The 17898-nt window shown below is 41.8% G+C and overlaps 1 protein-coding gene across 4 annotated transcripts; it reads right to left on the bottom strand.

The window, feature by feature from the left end:
* Window positions 1-489: 489 nt before the first annotated feature.
* Window positions 490-17898, bottom strand: ATAD1 (ATPase family AAA domain containing 1). Of its 4 annotated transcripts, none has more exons than XM_071748902.1 (11): window positions 17761-17898; window positions 16809-16928; window positions 15506-15681; window positions 13795-13893; window positions 13374-13494; window positions 11701-11901; window positions 10505-10611; window positions 7085-7174; window positions 4719-4769; window positions 3922-4058; window positions 490-3420 (listed from the first exon to the last, which is right to left on the bottom strand). In XM_071748902.1, the coding sequence occupies exons 2-11, from the start codon at window positions 16828-16830 to the stop codon at window positions 3300-3302; spliced, it is 1125 nt and encodes a 374-aa protein (XP_071605003.1). In that variant the 5' UTR covers window positions 16831-16928; window positions 17761-17898; the 3' UTR covers window positions 490-3299. The 4 variants fall into 4 exon arrangements, with proteins under 4 accessions (XP_071605003.1, XP_071605004.1, XP_071605005.1 ...); XM_071748903.1 differs by lacking the exon at window positions 17761-17898 and adding an exon at window positions 17359-17454; XM_071748904.1 differs by lacking the exon at window positions 16809-16928 and having other exon boundaries at window positions 17761-17897.

Below are 17898 nucleotides of genomic sequence, written 5' to 3'. Positions count from 1 at the left end.
TTTTTTCTGCCTGAGCTGTCTCATGTTGAACAAGTCATGTTTAACAATAACAACAGTTGCACTGTTCCTGCTGCCCTGCATTTCTGTGCTGTTTAAGCAGCACTTAGCACCTTCCAGCTGTCAGAACCTTGCAGAAAGAGGGATGCTGCTGCATGGCTTTTTTTCTCTTTTCACCAGAGCTGCTGCACACAGCTCTTGGAGCACCCCCCAGCCCGTGGATCCCTGCTTAGGGAGAACTGTGAGCCCTGTGGGCAATGGGGCTGGAAGCCCTTTGCTGTTGGCCCTTCCCTGCCCACACAGGGCTGAGACAGGAGTCCTACCAGCACCCTGCTGCTCAGGGCACTCCCCTTCCTGCACCCTGCTCCAGCTTGGGGATCCCACGAGGGAAAAGATGCCCTGAGCAAACCAGTCTCACAGAAGAAGCTGCAGTTACAGAACTCAAACATGGGCACCCAGGTGAAGGTTACAGAAAACATCAACACAAACACAGAGAGCACAAACACCACGTTTATTCACCACCACTCCAAAGGTTTCTGCTTGTGCTGCAATGAGCTGTACAGCCCACAGACATTTTAGGGATGGTCTGTGCTATACAACTCCACCAGAGACAGCTACGGCTGAACAGGACCCACACAAAGCACTTGCCTGCAGGGAATGTCTGTGCATCTTCCTGCCAAAGAATTTGACCTTTAAACCCCCAAGAATGATCCATTTCTCACCTGAAACACTGGGTTACAACATGGAGCTCGGGAGCAGAGTCTGAGCAGGCCTCAGCCTCCACCTGTGACAAAAGGCTGGGTGTGAGCATTTGGCCCCAGTGTCCCAGGTGAGGGGCAACACTTGGCCCAGTGCTGCCACCAGGCTGGGGTTGGCAGTGAGGAGCCAACTCCTGGAGAGTGGAACTCAAGGGGCCACATTCCTGCAGGATAAACCATGTGCTTCCCCAGATTTTCTAGCAAGCTGCCAGAAGGATTTGTGCTTGGACAAGGACTCCCAAAGAGGCAGCAAGAACTATGGAAAAGTCCTTGGAAAAGCAGGTATTGCACTCTATGGGAACTGTCCTCAGTTTAAATTTAAAATTAACCAAATGTTGTCGCTTTTGCCTCTTCAAACCAACCCCCCAAGCCTGCAGCAATGCATTAATGAGTGAGGCAAAGGCAGGACCCAGCCAGCATGTCCCCAGCCAGGTTTGGGAGGGACACTACAAGGGGATCAAAGCTGGGCTGGTGACTAGAGGAGGCCCCCAGCATCTACAAACAGTCAAAGGTTTGTCCCTACTCTCCTGCTCTCAGTTTGATGTTTAAACTCTCTCGAGAACAAATTTTACACTCATTCTATTTAAAGCAAATCAAGGCAGTGCATCCTCAGCTGCCTGCACTAGATCTTTACCCAGTAGGAAGCACCCCTAGAAAAGGCAGGAGGTGCAGGACCAGGCTGGCACTTCCTAGGTGTAACAACTACCAACCAAGAGAGGCTGGGAGAACTTCAGAGCAGGCACTGAGAAGAAACTGAATAGCTGGAGAGCTTCATTTGGCACACACAATTTACACCTCTCAAGAAATCAGCTTCTGGTAAGGAGCAGTATTTACACATTTAATTTTAAGGCTAATCTTTGGATTCAGGCTCTCCCAGACCAGTGCCTTACAGCACTGCTTTTCACCCTGTCACTAATGTGACTTGCAGGGTTAGCAGTCCATATACCAGACTTTAGATTTTCATAGCCCAGTAGTTTCTGGTGTGCCCTATTTCCTACATCCTTGTGTTAGAGCAATATGCATTTACTACATATCAAAAAGCAAAGTGATAAATAGAAAAAAACCAAACAACAACCCATGTTCAGTACCCAGGGAGACTAAATTGGGTAAAACTAAAACTGGAGCTAGCACTTTACACAACTAACATGCCAGACAAAAGGATATGGGTGAGAATGCTTCACAGAAATGGCCATCAGCACCAGACACTGCAGAAGGGCTGGCTCAGCTGTCCTTGTTTTACTCTGCATCTTTTTGTTCACAGCATTTCCATGCTTTCAATGCTTACCTTCCTTCCAGAGCTAGCAGAGCTATGACACAATGTACCACCCAGGGGGTTGAACAAGTCCTCTTACCTATTTGTGGTGAACTAGTGCACAGTTAATAATATTATAGGAAGAAAAAGAAAAGTATTGAAAACCTACTGACAATAACTTTACCAAAACACTTTTGCAACCCTTTGCCTTTATCACGATGTAACATTACATGAATTTACCAAAACTCTTGCCAGGAAGTACAAGCAGAACATTGCTAAATCACATTTATAAATCTAAAACCCATTCCCTTCTTTTCAGTTTTGCAGACCAGAGCATGAGACAGAGCATCATGCAAGGTGCCCCCATGCCTCAGAGCTATGGATATGACACTCATGGTATGATGCCACGGTGCAGCATTAGGTCTTCCAATGGAGGGTAAATAGCAGCAAGCCCTCATTGCAATGCATAATGGATCAGAAAGCCACAGTTTGAGAGCTTATAATATGTGGAGCTTTATGAAAGACCAGTTAAGATTCTACTCTAATAATTCACATCAAAGGAAAAATAAAAATAAAACCAGTATTCATTTAGAAAGCCTCAAAAACTATAATTCATACAAAAAGAAAAGTATTCAAACATTTTTACAGTAGTTTACTATCTTTACTAGATGGCAGCAGATTTCAAGTGGTAGTGCAAAAAAAAATATTCAGTAACATTGCAAATTTTGCTTGAAAATTATTCTAGAAGCAGAATTTCTATCTTTGTATTTGCTGCTAAAATGAGGAAGTAAATGTGAATTGAGTACTGCTGACTATTTAACCTAGACATTTTCTGATTTGGTTTGACTCAGTAAGTAGAAAAGATTTTCTGTACCCAAGTTATCTACAGATTATGTATGTATATAAAAAATGTGTGGATATATACATTGAATACATACACATGCTCAAACATCTATACAAACAATGGTGGTGGATGGCCTCCCCTCTGCAGCAGTGATCCAGCTCGGAACCTGTGTTAAGGCTGAACAGTGTGTATTGATTATGAGACAAGACACAGGCAATTGCTCTTGGTCTGGGCTATAATTGTTCCACTTCATGATCTATTGTTACACTTGTAGCTGTGGCATGACAAATTTTCAATAACTTAAGAATTTGTTGTATAAAAACAATTCCAGAAACTGAACTCCCTTTTTCGAAGAACATCCCCGCTCCCACCCTGACATTACTTTTGCTAACTGATTATGGAAAGTCAAACTAAATCACATCAGAAACTGCAAACACATTCTTTTGTCTTAATCTAAACTAACATGCATCAAAACATTCTGCAGTGTGGCATCCTTTGATCTTCTCATCTTCTCAATTGCCCTGTGGAGATCCTGCTGCTGCACAGGCCGGATTTCGTCTTCATCATGGCTATAAAAGAAAAAAAAAAAAAGCAAGATAACAATTTAGGTGCTGTGTAGCAGCTATTCAAACCAGGAAAAGTAATCAATGAAAACAGCAGCTCTGACAAAATGATGCTGGAAAGATGCCTCTGTCTCTGCAAGTTGGGGAGATAATCAGAGGAATGCCATAGCACGTGTGTAGGGAGTTACCAGTGTAAAGCCTGGTGATACAGCACAGGAATATTATTCTCTTGCTGGTTCCTGACACCTCAAGTTTGACATCTTGGAACAAACAAGCTTATTTTCATAGTCAGAATCACAAGAGGTAACTTTGTTGGGTTTTTTTGTTGTATATTGGGAATTTGTCAGGAAAACCTCCTTTCTGTGAATCACAGCAAGGTTTTTCAAACCTTTCTAAAGCTGCAATTCAAATCACAAAATACAAACTAGTAACTGGACAGCAGACAGCCTCAGAGACATTCACAGCTGCAGTTCAGCTACCATAACAGAGAAAAATAAGGATACATACGTTTCTTCTTCACAGGCAGAATTAACATATTCCCTGACACAGAGGAGTGCTGCATCCCGGCACATTTCCTTCAGATCACTGCCTGAGAAGCCATCAGTTTCTTTAGCAACTTCTAGGAGATCTACCTGCTTGTCCACCTGTCCAAAAGCAAAAGGTCAGAGCATGAAAAACCATTTACCTTGTTCAACAAGGATGAGAAATAAACAGTCACCTTTAAGTAGTTTTTACCTGCCCCATTTTCAGTCTTAACTTTTTTTCAAAGCTAAAAGAAATTAATTATCTTTGAACACTCCATTGCATTAAATGAAACTGATGCTTCATCTCATAAAACTCTGTAGCTGTTTGTTAAAAGAAAAGGAAAAAAAAAGCAGGTAACAGAAAGCAAGCTCTCACGTTGGTACGTTCTGTTACTGACACAGCTCCTTAGCTCCTTCTGTGACTCTGAAAGATTCCCCACACTAAAAATGATGCAGTTTCCCAAATGCCCACCGCAGCTCCCTTGTGTGCAAGGGCTGGGTGGCTGCAGGTACTAAGAGTGCCTGTGTAAAGCTCTGTTATTTCATACATCTCCCTAGCAGCTACTGAAAAGAAATTTGAGTCTGAAACCACCACTTGGAAGAGACATTTTGGTTTGTTTTGAGATTTTCTGTGAATAGGTTAACTCTTCACTCCTTTGGTGGTTTTTATCAGCTCTATAATCCCTACCTTACTCCAAGGAGGTAAAAGCATGTTTTCTACAGCTCTGGAGCTTACACTCATGAAAACAGCAAATTAAACATTAAAAAAAGTCTACTTACATTTTCATTTTTCAAAATCAGCTTCAAGATTGCTTCTCTTTGTTTCAGAGCCTTAAACAAAAGAGGTTAAAGTTACCAGAGTACAAGAATAAACATATGCAACATCTATCTCCAGTTTTGCACTGCGTGGTCTTTCAGTCACAGTTCAGTGACACAAGCTGATCCCCTGCACATGGGTTGCAATACACACTAAGGAAACCTGTCTGATGGAAATCATTTAGCAAAATGAGATCTCAGGAGCACATGAAACCAAACATTTGAGCACAAGCATTTTCACTGACTACAGTGGAAAGTGAAAATACACTGACATTCAGTCTCACTTTGCCCTGTGGGGAAGCAGCTGTCTCCAAACATTTTTCATCATCTTTAATGCAAGGCAGATTCTCTAGATCTAGAGGGTGCTTTCAGTACTTTGCAAAACCAGATGAAGAGGATAAACTGTTCTTTTTAAAAAAAAAAATAATTCTACAGACAACATTTGAAAACTTTTTACCAGTATAAATCACATATGGTGATGAGGACACTGAAAGGAACAGTTAAGCCCTGAGCATATCCTTAATAGTAAGTTAAAATACAGGAAGCAGAAAAAAAAAAAAAAAGGGGGGGGGGAGTTTTGTGTCTCCCAAACCCAAACTTGACCTAAATTATCTTTCCCTCTTAAAAAGGGAAAAAAATACCCCACACAGATACCCTGGCAGACAAGATATCCATTTCCCTCTACCTTACAGGTAAATACTCATGGGTAATTTTGCATACCTTCATCTCAAACTTAGCTATAGAATTTGCAAGGCTTTAGCTGCTCTACAGTGACACTACCTGTGCACACTTCCAACCCACAGCACATAAGTTATCTTGGCCATCAGTAAGAGCTGTAGCCAATCTTGGTTGTATCACAAATCACAGACAAGAGGCATTCTTGAAATGCCTGTAGTGGGTTAAGGAAAATCCTGTGCCTGTGCCTTAAGTGGCTCCTGCTGTAATTCTGATCCTGGGAGAGGGAAGCAACCCTTCTAATATCCTATGGCACTGTTTTTTCTGGATCATTCATCCTTCTAACAGCCCTTGATAGAAAGACACAATAAAGTACTAAAATACACATCCTTGCCTCTTCATAATTCAAGAACTTATAGATGAAGAAGGTCTAGGAAACCCTGCAAGCAGGCAGCACAGAACAGCAATTACTAGGCTAAAAATGTTCTGGTTTGAAAAGCATCTGCTCACAAGGAGCAAAAACCAGTCCAAACAGGATGGGGCTGGGAACATGACTACTCTGTTGCACAATCTAGAGGAGTTTTACTCCTCCAGTTTTGTCTCAAAGTTTCTGCAAAAAATGAATAACGAAGGATATTTCTGTAGCCAAAAGGGGATACCAACAGCCATGCCTGAACTCTGATATAAAAATATCTTGTTAAATCACCAAGTGTTCAAAGGTAACTAAAATACCTTGAGAAAGACAGTAAAAAATTATAGTAAGGACCATCTTGTGACAGATGTCCCAATTGTTAAAGACCTAAATTACTGCCTGTTTGGCATAAATCTTAAGTGGAATAAAAACAGTTTTCCAGTTGCCTTGCTGTGCTTGACTGTGGAAAGGCTACAGCAGAAAGTAAGCTTCAATATGCAGCCTTCACTCCCTCTTCTATCCCTGAACACTAAATTTTGCATATGGAGAAGGTATAAAAGCAGTCAGTATGTATCTTGATGCTACTTAACCTGGGTGCCACTCTCTGGCAAGGGCCTGCAGTCTCTTTTCTGCTTTGTCAGGTTGTTTTCAAGTCCAGACTAAACCTCCCTGAACGCAGAGTCCAGGCCACTCCATTCTTTTACACGAAGAAACAGAAGGGCAGCTCTAAGAGCACAAGCTCAGAAGTGTTGTTCAGAATTTCTTACTCCCTACAACTCTCACACAACTACAACTGGAAGGAGGTTGGAGCAGGGAGGGGCTGATCTCAGGGACAGAATGAAAGGAAATGGATTCAGGTCATGCTAGGGGAGGTTTTGATTGGGTATTAAGAACAATTGTCAGACCCTGGAACAGGCTGTTCAGGGCAGTAGTGGAATCATCATCCCTGGAGGGATTTAAAAGCTGTGCAGATGTGGGACACAGTTCTAGTGGTGGCCTTGGCAGCCCTTGGTTATCTTCTGGATTTGATGAGCTAGAAGGTCTTTTGCAACCAAAATGATTCTGTGGTTTCAGATAAAAGACCCAAAGAACCAAGACTTCTGTGAGACACTTCACCTTAAAAAGCAAAGTTATATATGAGCTTCAAAACAAAACAAAACAAACCCAAAATGGTATTTCTTTGAAATAAAACCAGAGGAGTGTGTCTCCTGGCTAAAGCACCAGCAAACCTGGCATGACTTACAGGTTGGTTGATGTGGAAGCGTGTTGGCATTCTCCTCATGATTGCAGAGTCAAGATCCTGAGGACGGTTGGTGGCTCCCATCACAATGACCTGTACACACCACCAAAAAAACCCCAGTCAGCCTGAAATCAGCTTTTGAAAACATTGCCCTATTGGAGTTTCAAAACCAAACACGTGACTCTTCGTGTGACTTTATCAGGAACATCAACATTTAAAGAAGTTACATAAGGTTTCTTGGTAATGGTTTCAGCAGCTGGATTTAAACAGGCAGCTAAAGAGAGCATTGGTACCACAAACTACCATCTGGGTGGAGACTTTTATATTAGTTTGAGGCTTTCTGAGCCCAATTTGGAAGTTCTAACTCCAAGTCGTTACCCAAAACTTCTGCTTGGAAGTCTTGGCCATGTCTTTTCTGTTCCTGGTGGTCTGGAGGGAACTTAAAAGAAGACATGTTGATAAGGGATTAAAGAAAGTGGCATCTTTGTACCATGTAGAAAAAAGAGGCAATCAGTTCACCAGGATGATCAAACTAGCAGCTTTTACATGCACTGAAACATGCTTTTCTTCTTTTTAAGCATTAAAAAAGCACTAAAAGGCAAGAACTTATATGCACTGGTACACTGCAACAGCAGTGCACTGGATCTGTACAAGCCAAGGTCAACAGAAGGAGAGTATTTATGCCATTTAACCACATTCCACTTATTAGTTTAAGAACAAATTTACTTCCCATTCCCATTGTCCTTATTTTCTCATTTGTTATTTTAAGTTATGTACACTGTGAATACCCAGTCACGAAAGTGAAAAATGTCAGGGAAATTAATCTCCAATCAATACAATCTCCTGACATGTTCCTGGGTCTTTTGTCTGGGCTCACTGTTCCGCAGCCAGCCCTGGCAGCTCCAGCAGCCTCCTCCAAGGTTGGCCGCTCCCGTGCAGTCACCCTGCCACCTAGAGGTTTCATTACAGGGTGGCACGTTGCTGCACACAAAAAAACATGCAAAAGGAGCATTTTTTCACCAGGGCTCCACCAGTCTTCACCTTTTAGAAAGCATAATGCACTTTGGGCTTGCCTGCCTGTCTGCCCACTAACGTGTGTTTGGCTGAGCTGCCTCCTGCAGCAGTGCATGGCTGTGCCCCCTGTGCTGCCCCAGGGCCTGGCCCTGAAGAGCTGCTCCCTCTGTGCTGCACCAGCTTTGTCTGCAGGCCCTGCAAAGGGGGAGCCCCACACTGCTACAAACGTGGCTGTAGGAGGCTTCCAGACTTGAACTCCCTCTTCCAGGAACACGGGTCTACTTTCCAGGCATGCTGCTCTAAAGTTCCTGCAGGACTCCTTGGCAGGTTTGGCCCAAAGCTGGACATGCTTTTTTTCAGGTGCAATCAACACAAACACAAATAACATTCATCACAACTTACTTAGCCCTTCCTCCTATAGCACTTGGAATTTCTGTGACCCTAACAAAAGCCAAATTCAGTCCTTATTAAAAAAAAAATAATATTTTTTTGCAAGAATCAGACAAGCAACTCAAAGCTCCTAACTTCTGTAACTAACAAAAGTGCCCAGCAAGCTGGCTGTCAAAAATGGAGACAATGCAAGTGTCAAAACCACTGCCTAGACAACATTTCCTGAATTGCAGTGACACCATGGGAAGGAGCCTGAAATACAGTATTGAAAGAAAAACACTCCCCAGAAACCTGAATGAACCCCTGCAGTGTCTCCAGCCATTTGTCTGCAGAGTGTTTGACTTGGGCTGCTCTCTGTGTTGCAGAGGCACATGAGTGAGGCACAGCAGTGACCTGGCCAGGCTCTGCATCTCAGGAGATCAGTAAAACCACGTATGGTTCCACTACTCAGAATGAGCAATTTGACTTGCTCCAAGAAACAGTCAGTATATTGGGAAAAAAAATTACATATTCATACACTGGAAGAAATGTATTAGCTTCCAGTCAAGTGTTCATACCACGGGCCTCTTATCAATGGCAAGCAGACACTCCTCAGTATATATATTCACCAGGTGCTAATGAGGGTTAACATTTTTTTGAGAGATGGGCCTATGTGAACTCCATGAGGTTCAATAAGGCCAGGTGCAAGGTCCTGCACATGGGTCAGGGCAATCCCAGAAATAAATCCAGGCTGGGCAAGAACGGATTGAGAGCAGCCCTGAGGAGAAGGACTTGGGGGTGCTGGGGGATGAGAAGCTCAACATGAGCTGGCAGCTGTGCACGGGCAGCCCAGAAAGCCAAACGTGTCCTGGGCTGCACCAAAAGAATTGTGACAAGGAAGCTGAGGGAGGTGATTCTCCATATCTGGTCCACTCTAGTGAGACCCCCAAGCATTGCTGGATCCAGTTCTGAGGTCTCCAACACAAGAAGGAAATGTAGCTGTTGAGAAAAGTCCAGGGGAGGCCACAAAGATGATCTGAGGCCTGGATGCCCCATCTCCAGAAGTGTTCAGAGCCAGGTTGGATGGTGTGTGGAGCAACCTGGTCTAGTGGGAGGTGCCCCTGCACATGACAGGGGGGCTGGAACTAGATAGGGGGGCCCTTACAATCAAGATCATTCCATGATTCAGTGACAAATCAGCTGAAAAATATCTGTAGCACAAGCTTAAGACAGGGGGAAAAGTAGATTTTACCAAAAAAATCTAATGGAAAACAGAGTATCCGAACCTTTTACAGAAAAATACAGATTAAAAAGGCTGAAAGTTTTTAAAGTGGAGAATAAACATCCTTTTTAAAGGCCTTGAAGAGACTGCTCTGGGTGACAGTTCAGAAGCATACCAAGCAGGCTTGGTACATTAAGTCATCTGTTTTATAAATGGGTTTTGTTGTTTTTACAGCAACAGCAGCTTTTCTCTCCAAAATACAGTACTCCCATGGATTTTATGGGAGAGGGATGGAAGCATCTCTTCATTTAATAGAATGTGTGTTTTGGTAACACCAACCTCCCCACTCTTTCAGATTAACTCCAGAGTCTAATGCTGGCCTAATGCCTTCACGGAAGCAAACCAACCAACCTGCATGGGGATGAACACTCAGGGTTTTTAATATCTTTCCTGAAATCAAAAATTCACCTAAAGAAAGCATTGTTGTTAATAGGATGTTTTTTGAAATAGTTTAAAAATTGCTAATTTTGGCAGCTCAAACTATACAGACATTTTATTGAGACTGAAGACAAATCTGAAAATAACACCTCCTAATTAAAACCAAAATACCAAATACAAAACCAGTCTTCTGAAGAAGAAAAATGATCTGTTAATGTGAAACTCATCTCATTCCCATAACATACTGGCTATTATTAACACTGACAGACAAAGAAACTCTTTTGGCAATTATTACGTTCTGCTCCTCTCCCAAATGGCTTGATGCACAAGAACCAAGAGGGAAGGATCACGTTACTTTTCTCTTCATAGTTTGTACTTACTTGACAGTTACAATCTGTGTCCAGCCCATCCCAGAGACTCATGAATTGAGCTTTCATCATAGCTGTGGCTTCATGGTCAGAACTGGACCGACTCCGTAAGAAGGAATCTGTATTAAAGGATTCAGTAAAGCAGTTCACTTCAGTCCTGCCATAGAAACTGTACTGTTTGATTTCTCATGTGTGCTATTCTCTACTTTGCAAATACTTTTTAAAATAAAAATTTTCAACAAATGAAAAACATTTCTTATGATGAGGAACAAGAAAGCGGAACGTCACCATATTTCTAAGCACATCTTTTAAATCACATTAGATGACTACGTATCTATCATATGAGATTGTCCCAAATCTTGTGCTTCAAATTTTCACTTTCCTGAATTAATGGAAAGCACAACTTTCACCTTAATATCTCATGCAGAGGTGGAAGCATTCAGAGTCCGGCAAGAGAGAAGACACCAAAGCACATGCGAGCCATAAGCTGCAAGACTAACAGAAAGTAGGCTATCCACTTTTTTTTAGGTGGAGTTATAACTCTGCTACTGGTTGGCTGAAGAATTTCCAGCAGCTAGAAAACCAGCATGTTTGTCACACCTATGCACAAAAAGATAAAAAAACATCTTAACAACATAGCTCCTTCATAAAGCTTAACTGCTGAAAGGGTAAAAGCTTCATCGGGCTTTGTTTCTGCAAACATCCTAAGATGCTGCCAGTGAGGCAATGAAAAATTTTAAGTTTGCAGAGACTTAAAAACTGATGTGACAAGTCCAAATGCACTGGACAAGTGGCACCTTTGTTGCCTTCCTAAAAGAACTTCCCCTCCTACTTCTTCAGACTTATTAAAATATTATTATTAAGCTCTCGCAAACGTATCTGATTTTCCATTATGTGCCTTCATGGCAGAAGCACTGAAGCGTATTTGGTGATGAGTTTCCTGAATAAGTAGTTTCCTTCATGGAAAAACATCTTAGCCCAGCCAAAAATAAGCAACTTGTAATTTTGTCCACTAACACAGGGAAGAAATACACTGTTTTTCCTAATTTGACACCATTACTTTAAAATACAACTTATATTACTAAACCTCCTTCCACCATCGGTCTTTTTAAGGAACAGGTGACAGCAGATCAATATACCCACCCAAGTGACCCTACAGTTCAATGTCACTCTGCTATAGTTACTTATAAAAAAAGACACCTCTGTACCTATTTCATCAATAAAAATGATGGATGGTTGAAGCTTGACAGCAAGGGAGAAGACTGCAGCAGCCAGTTTTTGAGACTCTCCATACCACTTGTCAGTCAGTGTCGAAGGCTGGAGGTTGATAAATCGGCACCCGGCCTCTTTAGCTGTGGCTTTGGCAATCAGAGTTTTGCCACAACCAGGAGGGCCATAGAGAAGAACTCCTGAAAAAGTCACAGTGTTAATGCTCTGACATCATTTTACACAAAACATGCTTTGCTGTGACAGACCTGATAGTGTCCAGGCTTGTATTTTATCCAAGTTTTAGAAGATGACTAACAGAGCTGCACAGTGTTCCACCAAATACAGAGTGAAGATATCCTTATTATAAAATTAAATCTAAGAATATCTAAAATCAGGTATGGTGAAATGGGAGACATTTGTCTGAGGCAATACTCTTTTATGACCGTGACTATAAATGTTACATAAAATTTATTTACCCTCTTTATTTCCTGTGAGCATTTGACAGGCCTTGTCTACAGCCACTTTCAACATTGCTAATAAAACTTGCCATAGAAAGGGGAAAAAAAAGCACACAAACATTTTTTTTAAATTACCCACAATTAAGTAGGAAACCTCGTATTTTTAAACTTGTCATGGTGAAAGTAGTGTCTTTCTAACATAGATGAAAAGAAAACAATTTAAAGAAACACAGAGAATGACTGGCACCAGAAACATATCTCTGTGGCAATGATTTCCCATTAACACATAGTACAGGCTTCTAATAAAACTGAGGAGCTTTCCCTACATGGACAATCTACTTTAAAAACATAAATACAAGTTTTTTCCTTCAGCTTATTAGATTATGACATTAAAGTAATTTTCCTAATAGTTTCAATTTGTGACTTCCAACAGAAAGCAGCCTGGAAAAACTAAGCCAGTTAAAAAAGTGCTTTGTTTTCCACAACTTAGAATATGAAACTGAGGTAGTCACAGATCCAGACAATAATTAATAATTTTCAGTGAATTTTCCAAACATAACACTCTGAAATGTTACCATCAGGGATCAGAGCAGTAAAGATAAATTTGTCCAAGATTTTAGGTTTAAACTTTTTAGGTGTAAATTTTTGCCCTAACATGAAGTGGATATGGCTGTAACCATCAGAAAATGTTCAACTTCTGTTTTACTGTCGCAAAGTTAATTTGTCACTTGGCTGCTTCCTGTGCAACTCAACTCCAGGGAAAATCAAGGGATTTGAGTGACTATGAGTTCTAAGACCATAACAAAGAGACACCTGCAAGATTAGCTTACATTTAGGTCTCATGTTTATAACGTGTTTCTATGACACTAAAAATACGAACAAAGAGAAAAAGATGGGTATAAGACAAAATCCAACAATTTAGGCAGTTAAAAATGTGGGCTACATAGATTATTGTATGAAAATGTAACATCAGTAACTGAAAAGCAATTATCACTTCACTACTAAGATGAAATTCATTCACTAGAAGTTGATTTCATGGCAAGAGAAGGGGAAAAACCTGAGGGTTCCCCTGGCACCAATCCCAATGGTTGCACTCTGGACTGGAGGTTCATTTCCTCTTTCCTTTCTGAGTAATTGGAACTTCTTTTCCTTTTTTTTTTTTTTTTTTTTTTTTTTTAATACTGACATATACATCTGTAACATTTCCTTCCTACCTTTTGGTGGCTGTAGGAGCCTGGAGTTCCCAAACAAATATTTCTTCTTGATAGGCAGAATGACAGTGTCTTTCAAATCTGTAATAACATCATCTAAGCCTGCAATATCACTCCAGGTTACCTAATACGAAAAAAAAAAAAAAAAAGCAAGAAAAAAAAAGCATTAAAATTATCATCATAAACCCTGCCAACAAAAAATAGCCACAAGCTTTAAAGCAGTGCAAGGCTTCAAAAATACAACAAGATATTTTAACAATTCTGCTCTCAACGATGTAATTTTAGTTTTAAATTACAGCAATATTTTCTATGCATTTCCATAGATACTTATCTATAAAACAAAATGTCACCCAAAGTCAAAAATCAAAGATTCTTCCACATCTGAAGGGCTTTCTTAAGGGTAACACAGAACACAGCTTCTTACATGCATGCTAAGTGGGTCTACAAGATGTGCAGCAATACTCATTTCGTATTCAGTAAGCTTGACATTTTTCACTCCAATTTGCTTCATTAGTTTTTCAGCCTGGGGGAAACAAAACACCAAGAAAATCAGAGAAAGAAATTAAATACGGAATTAAAAAATTAAAGAACTGCTACTTGGACTCCAAAAACCTTTTTCTGTAAGACATCTGGAGAGAGTTTAAATCTTTCTCAAGAAGCAGGTTCTTTTTCCCAATGAGTTGTCTCTAGAGTGAGACTAAGTCGTGTGTCTCAGTTCCTACCAAGTGTGACACCAGCCCTCCCACCCCCAAACCTACAAGTCATGCAACATCACCCAAAAAGCAGCAGAAATTCATCTTGCAACACAGACTCTGCTGTTCAGAGCAGGTTTGCAGTCACACTGGTAACCTCAATACAAATCCATTTCCATGACCTGGACAAAGCTGACACAGGTATGCTGTACTTTTAAAAAAGCCTAATAATCCTCACAAACTCACACAGGATTTAGATGAAAAACCTGAAACTTGTTATGAAATAGAACTCTATAGAGTTCTTTCACATGCTTAATTATTTTCATTCACAACCCTGAAAATAATACATGCACACTTCAATGGGATATATAATTTTGTTATTATTATAAAAGGCATTTAAGATAGAGTGATATAAAAAAAAAATTTTTTTCTGTGCACACAATGTTTGTTACCTTTTCCCAATTTAAAGGGAAAAATCCTTGTGTCAACATGTCTTCATGATTCAGTTCCTCTTTACACTCTAACTTGAGGTTAGGTCTGACATATTTTTTTGGATATTACAACCTCTTATCTAATAGCTGGCACTAGGAAGGACTGTGAAAGCAGATTTTTCAAGCAACTTTTTTTTTAAAACTAAGACTTCATTTAAAAAGGAAAAACACCCAAAAAAACAATTAGGTTGCTCAAAAATGCTGCTTGGATCTGTGAAATTTGTGTCAGCCAGAAAACACACACAAAAAAGTTGCAACATTTCCTTCAATACTCTCCAGAGGTAACACTTAACTTTTGGTTCTGAAATGCACCTAAATCCTCTACCAGAAAGTTAACTCCCATTAATCATTCCAGTTCAACATGAGGAATGAGGCTTTTCACTTTTTTTTTTCTCCCACTTTCAGGGCATCTTGAGGGCTACTGGAGGTGGGAGGAGAGCTGGGGGATAGGGATGAAGTGCCAGCTATTCTTAAAAAGGTATCTGGGCAGCAGTGCTCCTCTTTGTCATGAAAATCTACAGTTCTTGTCTCTGGCATTAAGTTGCCAAAAACCAGCAACAAATTCAATTATTCCTGCTCAAATTTTTAAAAAGCAGTCAAGAGACTGATGAGAGCTTTATTTAGGGTAACTGCTGGTTAGTAAAGGTATCAGAAGCAGGCCACACATTTGCAGATAATTAGAGACAACACTGAGCTAGAGTTCAAAAATCTTTCTACCACTTTGAGATAGATATTTTCACTTGCTATAAAATATAGGCACTGAAAATGCTGACAGACTAGATGCTGGGATTTACTAAACAATAATTCCAGGTTTTTTTATTATTATTCCCCATGTATTTGTCAATTACTTTGCTGGTTATTCCGAGTCCCGTTCTCAGCTAGCGGATTTCTCTGTACGAGTGGTTCTGAACAAGACAGCATTTCACAGAAAGATTTATGAATAAAATCCTACCTGTTTCTGAGCTTCTACTTTCTGCTTTCTGGTCGGATCAATGGCATCAACCATCCATTTAATGGTAAAATAAGTCACAGCACCAAATATGGTTAAACGAAAAATTAATCCGACCACTTCGTTCCGGCTGAGAGGACGTGAAAATGCTTCAGCATGAACCATTTTGTCTTTTAATGCTAAATGTAAAAAAAAAAGCACAGGGTGGGACAGAAAAAAATAAATAAATTAAAACTGAGAAAACACCTGCCTTATACTCAAACATCATTTCATAAAAACCATTTCCCATGCACACAGTGGGCATGAAGCTTACCAGAAAGTGATAATGACTCCTCTCAGCACCAGCACAAACCCAACACATAAAACTGTGTAGGATTAATATGTGCAGTGCTGACTGTAACAATGGTTTCATTTTTACTTTCTGGAAGCAGAGAGAAAATGGCAACAGCACTTTGAGGCCTTACTTCTTGATTGACTACAAGCAAAAAAGCCCCGATTTCGCTCCTCCCTCAAGAAATCTGCATTCCTCTCAGCTACCTAAAACTCCAATAAATCATAAAGATTACTCTGTTTCAGTGCCCAGTTTACATTCTCACTAAGACTGGCATTTTGTGGCCGTCACTGACCTAGGAATGCTAAGTCATTGAGACAAAGATAGCTACATTATCTGAACAAGGAGCTCTTTCCCTCAAGAGGAACTTTAAAGGCACCCAATTGTCACACTAAGATTGATGAGCTGTATGTGAGTAAAAGGAGACTAAGAGCCTGAACCCAGCAGAATATCCTTTGAGTTATTAATATCCCCAGAAAACTGAAAATGCTGGATGTGGCACATGGCTACCAAAGGAGAAGGCTGGCTGCTGTAGGAGCCAAACTCTGAAACTACAGCACCTTCAAGTTAAGGGAGTGTGCTGCACAGAGGAAAAATTTCTTCCTAAAGCATTGAAAAATTACTTATAAATTGGGATTCTCTTTTCCCCAATCTACTTTCTCCTCAGCTGGAGAGGTTTCCACTGAAGAATAATCCCCATTACTCTGTTTGGCCACTCCAATTTTTTCCCACTGCAAGGGCAAAATCACTGGAAATTCCTTTGGCAGCTTCCCATGGTTTCTGGCTGATCTCCAAGCTGAGTTGCCAGCTGGGAAAAGTCAGACTACCTACAGCCAAGATATCCTTGAATTCCCCCTCACTTGGCTAGTGGTCACGTTATGGTGACTCTATATTCACCTCAGAGCCATGCCATACCATAGATTCTGTTCAGAAGGATTTGGCAGACTGGAATTAGAAGCACCGCGACATGCTTACCAAAAGAGGTCAGTGACTCCATTTTATATTCCAGTGCAGATCACTAAAACAATTTCGGGTTTTTTTAATTCTTCGTTCTCTGTTTAGAAATCTAAAAATCAAGGCTGTTGTTGTGCAAATCTGCTTGGAGATAAAATAAAATTTGCCTGCTTAGGCATCTAAGCAAGTAATACAGAGATAAGAAGATTCTACATGTTCTCTTAGCCTGATTTATTAAAATAGAAAGGCTATATATTCAGTGAACGTGAAAAAAAGCTTCTAAAAACACCCCACTCCAAAATGAAAAAACTCACCTCTTATGCAACTTGCCCTGAATACCAAAAGCGAGAAAACGCTTTAGCAAGAAAGGGTTTTACAGCTTCCTAAATAAAGTTCTTCTTCGAATTCTAGCATTTATTTTCTAGGCAGAAAGCCGAGATAAACGCGCGGGACAGTTAACGGAACAGTTCAACTGCGTTTTGTTCCAGAGCCACCCGGCCCGTTCGCCCACGCACGCCGGAAAAGAAACCGAAAGGAGAAGCCGGTTCCCGTTCCATCCCCAGCCCCCTACCACCAGCAGCCGCCGTCCTTTCAAGGACTCGCCATTACTCCCGCGGCGGAGCGCTCCGCAGAAGGGGCTGCTTCCCCCCGGACCGGCCGCCTCACGGGAGGCCCGGAGCGGGCACGACAAGCGGCAGGGCCGCCGACACCGACGGGCAGCGGGGGACTACAGCCCCGCTAGGCCTCCCCGATCGCCCGCTGGGCGGGAGCAGGCCTCGGGAAGCCGCCGAGGGGTCGAGGACGCGACTGCTGCCGCCCGGGACCCGTCCACGGCGGCGCGGGGAGGCCAAGACGGTACCGGTGAGGGCCGGGCCGGGCCCGCCGCCCGTGACCTTCCCGCCGCCCGGCAGGCGTCAGCGAGGCGGCAGGAAGCGGCGACGCGGGGTCGCTCGGCCTCCCCCGGGTCACTCACCGCTCGGACCGCTCTCTCAGACGCGCGTGTGGCGACGGCGAACACACGGACGGAGAACGGAGACCGGGGAACGGCGACGGTGGCAGCGCGGGCTCAGCCTCAGGGCGGTGCGTTACACTAATCCCGCCTCCGGCCGGC

The sequence above is a fragment of the Heliangelus exortis genome, chromosome 7 (genome assembly GCF_036169615.1).
Source record: "Heliangelus exortis chromosome 7, bHelExo1.hap1, whole genome shotgun sequence".
In the NCBI taxonomy this organism is placed as follows: Eukaryota; Metazoa; Chordata; class Aves; order Apodiformes; family Trochilidae; genus Heliangelus; species Heliangelus exortis.
This window is presented reverse-complemented; position numbering and strand designations above follow the sequence as displayed.